The 12,891-nt window shown below is 52.6% G+C and overlaps 5 protein-coding genes across 5 annotated transcripts; 2 read left to right on the top strand and 3 right to left on the bottom strand.

Annotated features, from left to right (window-relative positions):
• Window positions 1-749: 749 nt before the first annotated feature.
• Window positions 750-1,819, bottom strand: NECHADRAFT_81671 (uncharacterized protein; the record flags this gene model as incomplete). Its single annotated transcript, XM_003044721.1, has 3 exons — window positions 750-1,165; window positions 1,220-1,412; window positions 1,463-1,819. 3 exons carry the CDS (start codon window positions 1,817-1,819, stop codon window positions 750-752), a joined length of 966 nt encoding a protein of 321 aa, XP_003044767.1.
• Window positions 1,820-2,848: 1,029 nt separating this feature from the next.
• NECHADRAFT_42882 (uncharacterized protein) lies at window positions 2,849-4,005 on the bottom strand (the record flags this gene model as incomplete). Its single annotated transcript, XM_003044720.1, has 2 exons — window positions 2,849-3,658; window positions 3,706-4,005. 2 exons carry the CDS (start codon window positions 4,003-4,005, stop codon window positions 2,849-2,851), a joined length of 1,110 nt encoding a protein of 369 aa, XP_003044766.1.
• A 1,138-nt stretch (window positions 4,006-5,143) lies between these two features.
• On the top strand, window positions 5,144-7,375 carry NECHADRAFT_94421 (uncharacterized protein; the record flags this gene model as incomplete). The annotated part of the gene is made up of 1 exon (XM_003045132.1): window positions 5,144-7,375. One exon carries the CDS (start codon window positions 5,144-5,146, stop codon window positions 7,373-7,375), a length of 2,232 nt encoding a protein of 743 aa, XP_003045178.1.
• A 3,159-nt stretch (window positions 7,376-10,534) lies between these two features.
• Window positions 10,535-11,832, top strand: NECHADRAFT_70216 (uncharacterized protein; the record flags this gene model as incomplete). Its single annotated transcript, XM_003045131.1, has 1 exon — window positions 10,535-11,832. The coding sequence occupies one exon, from the start codon at window positions 10,535-10,537 to the stop codon at window positions 11,765-11,767; it is 1,233 nt and encodes a 410-aa protein (XP_003045177.1). The 3' UTR covers window positions 11,768-11,832.
• Window positions 11,833-12,093: 261 nt separating this feature from the next.
• NECHADRAFT_44267 (uncharacterized protein) lies at window positions 12,094-12,679 on the bottom strand (the record flags this gene model as incomplete). Its single annotated transcript, XM_003044719.1, has 2 exons — window positions 12,094-12,147; window positions 12,206-12,679. 2 exons carry the CDS (start codon window positions 12,677-12,679, stop codon window positions 12,094-12,096), a joined length of 528 nt encoding a protein of 175 aa, XP_003044765.1.
• Between the last annotated feature and the right edge of the window lie 212 nt (window positions 12,680-12,891).

Here is a 12,891-nt window from a genome sequence, read left to right as displayed (position 1 = left end):
GTATCTCGCCCCCAACACAGCTCTCAAGTAAGCTCGCACGCCGTTAAAATAACCATGTCTAGAGTTTTAAGTGTAGTTTTAAAGGTTGGAGCCGTCAGCGAGCATATTCTTCTCACTGCTGGTATTCACACCGACCCTCTAGGGTGGGAGGCCTCCGAGAAGAGATGCCATATGCAAGTAACACATAAGCCAAGTCTTATCAACCACCAACATAGGTACACACAAAGAAGAAAAGAGACAAGTATGTAGTACCCACAATTCCTTTTGTAGCGCACGTTTCCACTCTCTTGGCCAAGAGGGCCTTCCCAGCCTCCCTCACTTTGAGTTGAGAATTCGCATTCATACCTCGAGTGATTCCGTAGAACGTCACGCAGTAAACACAGTAGGAAACATAGTAGGAGAGAAAAATAAATAACCAGGCAACGACGTAAAACCTATGTAGAATGATGGGATCTATCGGCGCTCTAGTTGGTGGCCGGATGTCTCGGGTACGTCCTAGCAACCCTGAATTACCTGATAACAAGCATAATGTTAGTCAATCATTCGTTGTTCTTTTTTTACCAGTGCCTTGCAATCAGCTAACCTACACGTGGATTTACTTGACAGGGGGCAATAGGCAACAAACTAGTCACACTCATTATAAGTTCACTTCAATGCATACATGCTATCATTCGATGGAGTTTTGAGGTGATGGTTTTAATACCCAAATCTATAACCCGTCATTCATTATTCCAAACTCGTTAGATACATTAGTTCTTCTCAACTCGGACCCCATTCTCCTTCTTCTCCCCGTTGGTCTCCCCGTTGGTCTCTCCCTTAGTCTCAGGAGCAGCAACAATCTCCCGAGCCTGAGCCAGGTCCTGTCCCATGGCCATCAGGTGCATCACATCAGCAGTCATGATGATCATGCTCATCCTCTCGGCAGCCTTCTTCAGAGCCTCGGGGGATCCGAATGGAGGAGCGCCAAAGGCAAAGCCAGAGTAGGGCTTGTCGTGCTTGTCCAAGACGGAGAAGAACTTGTCGCGGGCGTCCAACCACTCTTGCTCTTCACCGCCCATGCCCATGTTTCCGGGGAGGTTCATGCTCAGACGGCAGTCGAGGGAGCCAAGCCACACAAGGTCAATGTCAGGGACCTCGGTGAGAATAGCGTCAAGGTTGTTGATGCCTAAGATAGGATGTTAGAGCCTGGCCTTGTTCTAAATGCAAATTGTCAACTCACCCTCAAGAGTCTCGATCTGAATCATAATGGCGGCCTGGTCGTTGATACACTTGTGGAGATCACGTGTTGCGTCATAAGGAGTATCAGTGATATAGGGGAGCAGTCTGAATGGGGGAGCTGATCGAGTGCCGTTCTGCTTTGTACCGTACTTGGCAGATGAGACGACATGCTTTGCTTGTTCCACAGTCTCGACCTTGACAAAGGTTAGCCCTGTACCTAATTACTTTCTCTCAAACAACTTACCTGAGGGATGACGATGCTCGCACCGGCGTCCAGGGCATATCCAATGGCAGCGTGGTCATGACCAGGAACTCTAACCCAGGGAATAGTACGGCCCTGGCTCATAAAGATGGCCTCGTGGACCATGGTCGTCATGGTCTCCACGTTGCAAGATGTGTGCTCCCAGTCGATCCAGACACAGTCAAAGTTCATGGGGGCCAGGAGTCGGGTCAGGGGAACGGCACTAAGGCCAGCGTAGTAACCCAGCAGAGGAGGAATCTTCTTCTTGTGAGCATCTCGAATAGCGTCACGGGCTCTGTGAGGCTGGAAGAGAGATGGGGCGGCGTAGGCTGCCATGCCTTGGGGAGCGTTCGAGGCCATTGTGAGGTGGTTGTGAGATTGTTGGATGTGGAACTGAACTGAGACACAGAATGAACTTGGGCGAGCTCTGTTATATAGTTACCAAGTCTCCTACACTCGCCTCCCTTCTCCATATCAACATCCAAAACGGACTTAACCAACAGTCGCCATCTTACATCCGATTAACTTGCATGCCGCTGACTGCAACTCTGGCCAAGCCGCCACAAAGGAACCCCGGTTATAGCGGAAGGGGATGGTCAGATTCTCTAACGGTAGAAGTTCTAGTTCAGTCAGCAAGTAGGAAGCTTGGTTGGCACCTTCTCTGACCAGCCCTAGGAGAAAAAACAAATGGACCCGGATCTAAGGCTGAGCCCGCGGAGGTAATCTCTGCGAATCGACAGGGGCACAGTCGAGATCGGCAAGGCGGGACCCATCGTTAGCAAGTCTTGCCGGAGTTTGCTGCGCTGGGTTTCACCTATACGATCCTAGTCGCATTGATTAATTCTATACAATGTTTCATTGCGTCAACCTGCAAGTTGCGAAGCCAACAAATCGAGCTTACGCGATCCTCGCCACGTTGAAGTGACATCCAACAGTGTGAGACTCCTTCTTCTAAGCAAAAGGGCCTCGCCAGCAAGCGAGAGCCATCCTCAGGAGGGATGAGTAAACGAAAACAAGCTTCAGCCACCGTGCTGTCAATTCCATCAAGGGGTGCTGTCGTCATGACTAAGAGGCAAGGGCGCAAAACAACTCAAATCCTGACTTGGCTCTCACGTCAGCGAATGCCTGGTGGAGATTCCAAACAGATAAAATAGGAAATGGAATACAATCAAGGGTTATCAGCGAATTGACCCTTGCTCCGGGGAGACACTACGGATTACGGAGGTGGATTGCTCCGTCCGGATCCGTTAATCCCGTGGTGTTTTCACTTGGCGACGCCGAGTTCCGGGGCCAGACCTCTTCACCGCCGAGAATATGGGGTCTCCCCAAGCTGCATGGTAGAAATGTCGGGGAACATGAACAACAAGCTATGCCTCTTCTAGAATTAAGCTATAACTTGGTATCTCTACCTGGTTTCGCTGTCATCGGCAACACAATTCCATCTTGATAACCCGTCGCAACATGCCTCCCTTCTGGACTCCACATGCGACTCTCCATTGCGCCTCTTCCTGCGCTGAAGCGAGACCAAGATGCTTCTTGAATCCACCAACCATCACCTTCCATGACTGCTTCCTCAGCGTTGACGTGTACATAGAATGAATAGCTCAAACTGGCCGCTATGCCCAGGTCGTGGCCGTAGCCCAGGTGGTTGCCGAGCATGAAGAGGCTATTTCGGTCTGCTTCGAATGCATGGGTTACGACATGCGCATTAACATCCTCCTTTGGGATGGGCTTGAGTAATCGGTAGTAGATAAGCTCTCTCCGGTCAGGTATGGGCTTGTCAGCGTTAAAGGCTGTCATGTCGACCTTGTACATGTCAAGGATTGGAAACGCGCCGTGGCCAGCATTTGGGAACTTGGCCTTTAGCCCATCAAGGTCAGCTTGTGGACAAGGGTCCCATTCGTCTGGTCTTCTTGACGACAGAATGTCTCTGTATCTTTCTTGAGGCGGAGTGTCCTGGACATCATCGGGGCTAGGAACAGGTCGTTTGAAGGTGACGAGGCATGTCAAGCAGGTGTTGTCCAGTTGTCCTTCAGCATCGGATATGGGGAAAGGTCCGGTAGGGTTGCTCGAGGGCTGAGTTGGTTGACGCGCGTTGACTAGGCGAGTTGAGAATGATCGACTTGAATGAACTTCAGACACGTCGAGGATGAAGGGACGATCAGAGCGGCCTGGGTTGGTGAAGGCTGCGTGGATGGACTGGACTTGGTGAGTGAGGTACCCGACCGTGAGATGAATCGACTCACATGAATCCCGTGCTTATTCCCATTCACATCCTTTCCTTCTTCTTGATCCTCCTGCTCAACAACACGCGCTGCCGCAAGAGATGATTGCGCGTAGACGACAGCACCGTAAGCTCCTCTCGTAATCTTGGGTGGAGCGAGCCCCAGCGAGTCCCAAGGGAGCTCCTTGCCCGGCTCCCAAGCTGGCTGGCGGCTCATGAACCTCTTGACGCATTTTTGCGACCCCGACGACTCATCTGAAAGCTTGACCAACTCCAGAGCTTCCTGGAAGGATAATCGCGTCCATTCTTTGGATGCCGCCATCGGGCTGAGATGCCGGCTGAGGGGTGCCGAGGCCAAGACTTGAGGGGGGCCTAACGAGGACAGTGACCTCTAGGCTCTGATAAAACTTCAGAAGGTGAATCTTAGGATTTATTTTCCCCAGTGCCTACTCCTATTAAGCCGAAATGACCTGGCCAATAGTCGCAATCAAGCACGGGAGCATGGGAGGTTGTTGTTCAAGGCAGGTTTGTCACCGATTGGCGTTACCGAGGTCCTTTCCGTTTTGGGAAGATAAGTGACACAAGACATCGTGTTCAAAAATTACCGGTCAGTGAGATATCGTCAGTGAAAAGACAAACGGCTTCTTAAGCATGGAGTCGTTTATTTTAAGAGGAAAGAAATTGTCGCTCTTCTTTGGGTTGGTGCGAAGCAAATAGCCGTGAGCTTGGCTGAGCGTGCAGACTCGTAAAGCCACTGCACCTTAAATGGACCCTGTTATGTACGGCAACATTCGGTTCAAATTGAGCCTCGGACTAAGCGTGAGAGGCACCGAATCATATCTTTTGTTCTATGGGAGGGACGGAGGGTAAATCAAGCCAGAAAATCGACCGAGGAGCATCACATTGCTACCCTGAATCACAGGCATTGGGATGCATTTGGTGGCTGGGATTGGTAACACAGAAGTAGATAACAAAGATAAGAGACGAGTGAATGGCCAATCCGATAAATGTTGACCTGGTTCCAGGTATTATTTAAAAAGAAGCTGCAGTTCCCTTCAGCTCCCAGTGATGATGCCATTCTCGAGTCTCATGGCATTCACATGCCATATTTTCATTCCTCATCAACCAAGTCCACGCATCATCACAAAATACCAAAGAAATCATCATGATCACGAAATGAAAAAGTCATTTATCCAATCGGCTGGTTTCAAATTGCCTTTCGATGCGACAGACGTGGTTGCGTTGTGCTGCTAAATGGTCTAGGTACAGCCAGCGCCTGCCTCCAGGCACAAATCAGGACCAGAAGCTCCGGCCGAGTCATGACGTCGTCACTTTTACCTTCCCTTTGGCGCCTCTCACAGGCCAGAATATAAGAATGAACTTCACCCTCTTCAACAAACAAATCTCAATTAATCGCCAAAATCAATTGCTTTCAGCAATCAAAGACTCAGGCCATCAAAATGTTGTCGTGTTTTGGCTGTGGCAGCGATAGCGATGAGGCCGAGCGTGAGCCTCTGCTGCCGCGTTACAATGACGACACAACACTGCAGACGCGTCTGCACGAGAAGCTCCATACATACCAGATGCTACGAGCCATTTCCAAAGGATATATGCCCAGCAACCAACAAGTCATCATTCACTTGCGAACACTGCTATCGGCCCAGATTCTCAACCCAGAAAGACAAGACCTGAGCCCATCCGGGAGAGCACTGGTCAGGACCCTCAAGATATGGATCACCCAATTCATCGAAGTCTTGCAGCACAAAAACGCCAGCGATCAAATACAGGACTTTATCTGGTATCTCACCAAAGCGCGTCTTGATGTGGATGTCGCCCACATTGAGCAGAGGGCCGCCAGGGCCAAGGTCCGAGCCGATGCCGTTGCTGCGTACAAGAGTCTGCAGACTGTCGGATCCTTGTTACTAACCAACTCTGACTTTCGCATCTTTTTATCTGACCTGGGCACCGTTGGAAGAGAGGTCCTCAAAGACACCGCCTTTACTTTGTCTGACGTTTCCAAGCAGGCTGGTGAAGCCATCAAACCAACAAAGGAGGATGAGGATGCACTGAAGCAGGCAAACGGAAATGGAAATGGCAAATCACGCGCTACCCCGTCGAATCAGGACTTGAAGGAAGAGATTGCCGACATCTCCGAGACGGTCAAGGACAGCGCCATTGTGGTGGCCGATGAGGCAGGTCAGAGCATCAAGGAGCATGCCAAGGGCGATGAGGGTGATGCCCTCATTCACCGACTCAAACAGACCGTCTTCAACCTCCGGAAGCGCACAGACTACAAGGAGTCTGTCTCGACTCTGTCACTTCTCATCAGACGTTACCTACTTGCTTATTCGCACGCCGCCGCCGAGACGGTCCAGGCATTGGAGGAGGACACCGAGCCCAACCCCGAGGCCGACAGGGCGATGCACAACTTTTGGCTGCTCATCACCTCGCTTGGTGACCACGAGCGTTGGGAAGATGTCAGGCGGTCATTCGACGCCGTCGTGGAAGATGGCCGTACGGACCCCAACTTTGATGAGCTCGCGCGACAGATTGGAAACCTGGTGCAGGACATGCTGAGCGATCCCGACTTCTTCGACAATGCCGAGGAACGGTTCAACCGTCTGCGGAAGCAGTCCAACGAATTGACGGCCAAGTCATCCATCAAGGATGATCTGGACAACCTCCTGGGAAATTTGCATGCTGCTTTCCAGTCAGTCTTGGAGGATACAGACATCAAGAAGCTCATCCACACAACTGAGAGGCTCGCCCAGCTGCTCTCCCCTGCGGGCGAGTACGCTAACAGCGATTTGGTCACCGACTCGGTCAACATCTTTGTACCTCTGCTCATCCAAGCCATCCAGTATATTCCGATTCCGCGCGTCGAAGTGGCTGCGCCCGCAATTGACCTCCTGCTTGAGAATCTCATCCTGGAGCCGGGGCGTACCATCAATGCGAGCTCATTCTTGCCCTTTAAGCTCAACGTCTCCACCTACAACAACTTTGAAGTGCGGAAGGGCCGGAATGGGACTGCATCCGCCATGACCTCTATGATGAAGGTGACAGTGTCAGGTCTATCTATTGTGGCGGACGATTTGGGCTACTGGTTCCGTCTACACTCTGGCCTCTTCCGGATGGTAGATGAAGGTATTGCAGGGTTCCATCTCGACAAGCGCGGTGTGGATATCACTCTGGATATCGAGATTGGCAAGGACCGTCTGGAACAGATCGTGACGTTGCGCAACGTGGACGTCAACATCCATCACCTCAACTACACGCTCAGCAAGTCCAAGTTTGCGTGCCTTGCCTGGATCCTGAAGCCAATCATCCGACCCATCGTGCGCAAGGCTCTCGAGGTCAAGATCGCGGCTGGCATCGCCGAGGGGCTTCACTTCCTCAACCGCGAGATGCTCTACGCGCGGGAGCGGCTGAGGGCGACACGGATCGCAGATCCCAAAGATTTGCTAACCTTCATTCGGGCCGTCGCGGCACGCCTCGTCCCTGCCCCCGATCCCGACATTGAGACCCGTGTCGGGGTTAAGCCTGGGCAGGGCGTATTCCAGGGACGCTATGCACCGGGGAGCTTGGTCCGGCTGTGGGAGATGGAAGGCAGGGAAGCGGAACAGAGGCTGTTTGAGTACGAGCAAGGAGGATGGAAGAATGAGATTTTTGACGTCAGGACGAGGCGGGCGTGAGCGAGCATTCGATGAGGGGGACGCACGCACGCACGCACGTCCCATGGCTTTGCTTTGCTTTGCTGTATAATGCAGACTTGCTCTATGGCTGGAGGCGGCAGGGATGGGCGGAGTTGTTGGAGTTTGTGTTTGTAATAGGACGACGGACAAAGGGCGGTCGATGGTTTTGCTGGGATGGAATTACGGTACGGTTCTGCACATTGTCAGTCAACAACACGAGAGAGTCGATCGTGACAACCTGGAGCTGGTGTGACTGTGACAAGTGTTTGTCTGGGACATGAAAGAGGGAGCCAAGAAGCGGGCTGAAAGGAAAGCCATTGGACCCCAGTCCAGCCGCGTGCCAGGCCATTGCCAGGCCAGGCCGCCCGGTGAAGTGGGTTTTCCACGATGGGTATTTCCAAGCGCCCAACACCTGGAGTCGTGATGACCAACAGCAACATTCTCTATCGTCTACGGCCTAGGTCTCGTCTCCGCTCACCGAAGGGGAGGATTGAAAAAGTAATCTGCGTCATAAAACGCGGCTTGGGGGGTCTCAGTGGAGAACTGGGGAAAGCAGAAATAGGAGGCCAAGACATGGCATCTGTATGTTTTGTCTGTGCCCTCGTCAGCTGGACGGTCGTCTAGCATGGATCTCAACCTAGGATACTTTTTGAAAGCGGTAATCGAGTACGTGGACAGATGCCACATGCAGACAGACATGAATAGTACGTATTATGGATACATACACAAGTCCTTGACGACGACAACGAAGACAAGGATCACACATCTCCTGTTTCTCTGGCCCCGGGTCCCCTCCCCCTGGACCTGGAGGCGTTGCCAAGATTGTTGCCGATGCCGTCCCCAGAGTCGTCGTGGTCGTCGGCGGCCGGGCCCCCTCCCCGCCCAAGACGCAAAAGGCCGCTAAGCCCAACGCCGACGAGGCGGAAAAAGCAATTCGCTGTCGTACCATGGGGGTTAGGTGGTTTCCACTAAATCAATTGCCTGCTGTGCTGTGCAGCGCAAGTTGGTAAGCTAATGCTACTGCGAGCCATCCCACGGCGATCCGGACGGTGGCTGGCGAAGAAGGGGGCAGAAAGAGGGTCCTCCTTTCGGTACCCATCCGCAAGGGGGTTGCTGTGGTGGTGGTCACGAGATTGGGCGAGAGGGATATATCTGCATGGCTAGTAATAACTAAGTAGTTAGTATACAAGAAAGGTAGGTAATATGTAGTCGGTGCGTAAGTTGAACTGGGTTCTGAACCTTGTATAGAAGGTAGAATAGCTGCGTCTATGATCTGAGCGGCCCGCACTACGCTTTCAACTGCTGCATGGCCCCCTTTCATGACCTGAACTGGGGGGCTTTTTGTTCCTCTCGTTACGGTCCTCGGATTACCCCCCTTGGATGGTTGTTCCCCCCCCCTTTGTGCCCGACCATCCGCCGGCCAACAAGAACAGGGCATTGCTCAAGGACATCCCTGCATCCCTGAACGCTTGATTCAACCGCCTGACCAGCGGCCGACCTATTAGATGCTGTCTGATCATTGTACGGAGGTCTATCTCAAAAGTTTTGTCCTGGCCCTCAAGCCACACAAATACACGAGCCAATCAGAGGCCATTTTCCAAGCACAGTTACATCGGTACTTATGGTCCTCTTTCTTTGCTTTTGAAGCCCCTATCTTCTAAGGATATAGCTCTCTAAGCTTCACTAGATTTCCCCCTGGGCTCCAATAGCCCTCCCTATAGCTTTAGGGAGTAAGTAACTGAAAAGATTTGCTCCAAAGTACCTCAGGTACCGACAGGGATAAGCGGCCTTGGCGCTATTAGCTCCTGGACAAAACTTTTGAGAGAGACCTCCGTATTGCTCGTCTTTTTTTTTTCACTGTGCGTGCGCCCCCCCGGAATGGCTTACCCCGGACGTGATGCCTGCAGGACCACCGCAGCAAGCAGAGACCACGGTCCCCATTCCTTGGTCATGTTTTTTTTCCCTTGCTCTCTTTCGTCTCTTCTGGTTGGCTTCCTATCAGGAGTTGCTGATTCTACCCCATTTGTCTCAATCCTCGTTCGCTTTCCCTCGAAGAGAGGCGTGTGGTCTAGTAAAGTCCTGCGTCCTTGGATCATGGACAAGTGGCTTACCCATCCCTACAAGCATCCCATCCCATCCCATCCCCCCTTCTCCCCGCGCCGTCCATCGATGATCGCCTCGAGACAGGCAGGCAATAAGCCTACACGTCGTTCCTACAGGTCCGGAACGTCGCGATCCCCTCCTCTTTCTCACACACCCCCTTGTCTCTCTCTGCAGCCAGCGCAGGTCTCTCATGGAAGAAAAGCCAAACCAACTTCATTGCCGCCACCCCAGACCAAGCCTCTCTTCCTGAAAAAGCAATCCGACCCCATCTCTACGGTACACGGCCCATGGTCCACCTCGTGCCGGCCCCGGATTTCCCGTCGAATTGGTTCGGCGTGATCCTTGGGCCACACACCATTTGATCTCGGGGTCGTCGCTCGACTTTGGAACCTCCCCCCCCCTCTTCAATCTTCAATTTCCCCATTCTTGCTGCCGTATTCGTCCCATATCTTTCTCCTTCTGTCAAAAGAGGATTCGATATCTATCATATCTATTCGCTTCCTATAGGACACGACGCTTACCTAGGACTAGAAAAAAGCGCTCAATCTTCTCCTCACTCATCACCAGAGCCTCGACGGACCTTTCTGGCCCCACTTCCACCTTTTCCAAGAATCACGCCAGTTGCTGCAACGTCAAATCTATTCTGTCCTGACGTTGTCTCTCTCTCTCCTCCGAGGAGCCGTTGGTTTGCTGCTGCTGCTGTTGGTAGCGGGATTGGGGAAACCACGTTGCGAGATTTCAGTGCTGGATCTTGGCTGCGAGGTCTGGGGCAGCGGCAAGTGGTTGCATTTCCAGCCTGCCGAAAGGTCGACGATTCACGAGCCCGAAGTTTGTAATCATCGCCAGATCGCCTGACAAGCGATTCTCTCAGGTCGACAATCCGAGCCCAACGCGACCTCATTGGACCTGGATGGGGTAGACTTTTACTCTTGTTGGATCAACCCTTACAGTCGCCGTTGAACCTCTGTTCTGGTGAAGCGGATGGCTTGGACGAGGTACCTTTGACACCGCGCGCGGAGCCCCTCCATCCCATTAAGCGAAGCGAAAGCTGTCGTGATGGAGGTAGAGGCAAATGGCCAGAGTTCTCTCAACCTGCTCGAGACGTGGCGCCACCACCACTCGACGGGCGGCTGCCATGATGACCTCGCCGTCTGTCCGCTCGACTTGGCCTCCAACGACTTAGCCCAGGTACCCCGATGTCCGGATCCCGATCCTCTATTCGAGGTTCTCTTGGGAGATGGGCCGTACTCTACGGCGAGGCAGGGAGCTAGTCTGAGAGGTCCTCACCCCAAGGCGACGATATCACAGGCATGGACACCACGGTCACGAATCAATGTTCCTTCAACATTCTCCTTCACAGTCCTCGATGCGAGGACAAAATCCAAACCCCTTGACATACGGCTTCAACCGAAACCCATTGCCCGGCGAGGCATCAAGCGGCGTCGGGTCATGTCTGATGTCGACGGCTTCAACACCGCCGGCTTGAGCGTCAAGAAGCGTCGGCTCCGTGCCGAGCTCATCACCAGCCGGCTCTCACAACCATACTCACAACCCGCAACACATATTCTCAACCGCGAGGGTCAGGACTCGGGCGACAAGCGGTTCCTAAAGATGGCGACAACAATAGACTTGGCTAGACGAGTTGCCCACCTTCATGCGACGTCCTTCCTACGCTTCTCAACCATGAACCGGTTACGGAGGAGGTTAAGCCTGGGGCAACCGATAACAAACGCGCGGAGATACGAGCAAGAGATTGCGGCTATTGCATCCAAGGCCTCGGGCAAAGGGGCATGGCGACCTCAAAGCCTGCTAGACTCATCAGCGGGCAAGTCCATAAGGGTCTACCCAACAGGCAACGGAGTCATAGCACCCCCAGGTGCAATGTTACCGACAAGACCCCAAGGTGCCTTCACGGTACCCAAGCCTGCCCTCCCACATGCCAAGCCCGTCCCCTGCCGGTTGTCCAAGCTCGGTGGCCGCCCTCTCTCACCTGCGGAGGTCGCCGCCACCAAGAAGCGCACATCGCCGAGGATCCACCCCCTTCGGTCCCCGGAGCTGAGACCGACGGGTCCTATGCCTCCGCTGGACGACCTGGAAGAGGATAGCTTCGCATACATGCATCCTGCCGACGACGACTGGGACGACGCTGGCGATGACCAAGAGAGCGTGTACTCTGACTTTAGCGTCTTGTTTGGGCAGAGTGGTGACGGCGTCGCAGACGGGGAGGATGACCGGTCATATGAAGAATATCTAGATGAACTGGACGGCATCTGTTGGATGTCGAGGTAGCATGCAGCGGCGTCTCGGGTGATCCAAGGATTGTGTTTTTGTATGTAAAAAGTTTTTGCGTCTGGCATTTGGGCGGCAGGTTGTGTGTCTTATTTTGCAAACGGGATTTTTATAGGGCATCAGGGAGCATCATCCAGCTTTAAACGATCGGATGGACTGGAAACTCAACTATTCTTCGGGAGGCTTCTTCTGCTTCTTCTTTTGATGAGCAACAAAAACTGTTTCTTTTTTGACAACAAAGATTTTTAGATGTATGAGCTCAGAGCCGTTGGCGCAGCACACGAGGCAAGATGGTTCTCGACAGCTTCTTTTTGGTTGGGGTTTTTTTACTGTTTTACGTCAAGTTTGGACGCTCTGTCCTTGGCGATGTCGCACATGGCCTGTATGTATATGATTAGTAACTCGACAATGAATGTATCATCTCGAGGTTCCTCATACCTGTAATGCAGCATCAACTTCCTTGGCAAAGTCCCCTCTCGTAATCCTGGTCCGCATATCCTCCATGATCTCAGGCCTCCCTCGACCATTCACAAAGACGACATACCGCAGACCAGGGAACTTTTCTTCATACTCGTTGTTGAGCTTTGCCAATTCCTCGCCTTCACCTTGAAGATTGGCCTGCTCTGCCGCTGATTGTGCCGAGTCCACCTTCTTAGCCCCTAGCCGTGGATGTGATCCCAGGATAGATAGGAGGGCGGGATCAGGGTTGCTTGATGAGCTGGATGTGGCGAGTGAGAAGAGCTTGGATTTGCATGCGTCGATGAGTTCTGAGTAAGATGTATACTCGGCATTCTTCAAAATAGGGATGAGATTCGAGTGGATGGCTGGGCTCGGTTCGAACAGGAGGTCCAGGACCTTGACTTGTTCCGTCTCGTCTGCTTCACGTACGTCTTGGGGCCGCGGGAGGGACATGGTGTATGGACCGAAGATGGAATTATATGGTTGATAGACTCAAGATTCCAGATTAAACACCAAAACAGGGCGATAGGAGTAATTTATATGCACATCAAGGACGATCCAACAAGGTAGTCCAACCCCGGAGATATGCGAGACTCCTTGAAGCGGTGACGGCCGCAGAGATAAGGCGCGATAAGACAGCGCCGATGAGGTCAGGCTTGTCTTAT

The sequence above is a fragment of the Fusarium vanettenii genome (assembly GCF_000151355.1).
Source record: "Fusarium vanettenii 77-13-4 chromosome 6 genomic scaffold NECHAsca_20_chr6_4_0, whole genome shotgun sequence".
NCBI classification, from domain to species: domain Eukaryota; kingdom Fungi; phylum Ascomycota; class Sordariomycetes; order Hypocreales; family Nectriaceae; genus Fusarium; species Fusarium vanettenii.
The sequence above is the reverse complement of the archived record's forward strand: the minus strand, read 5'-3'. Positions and strand labels throughout refer to the sequence as shown.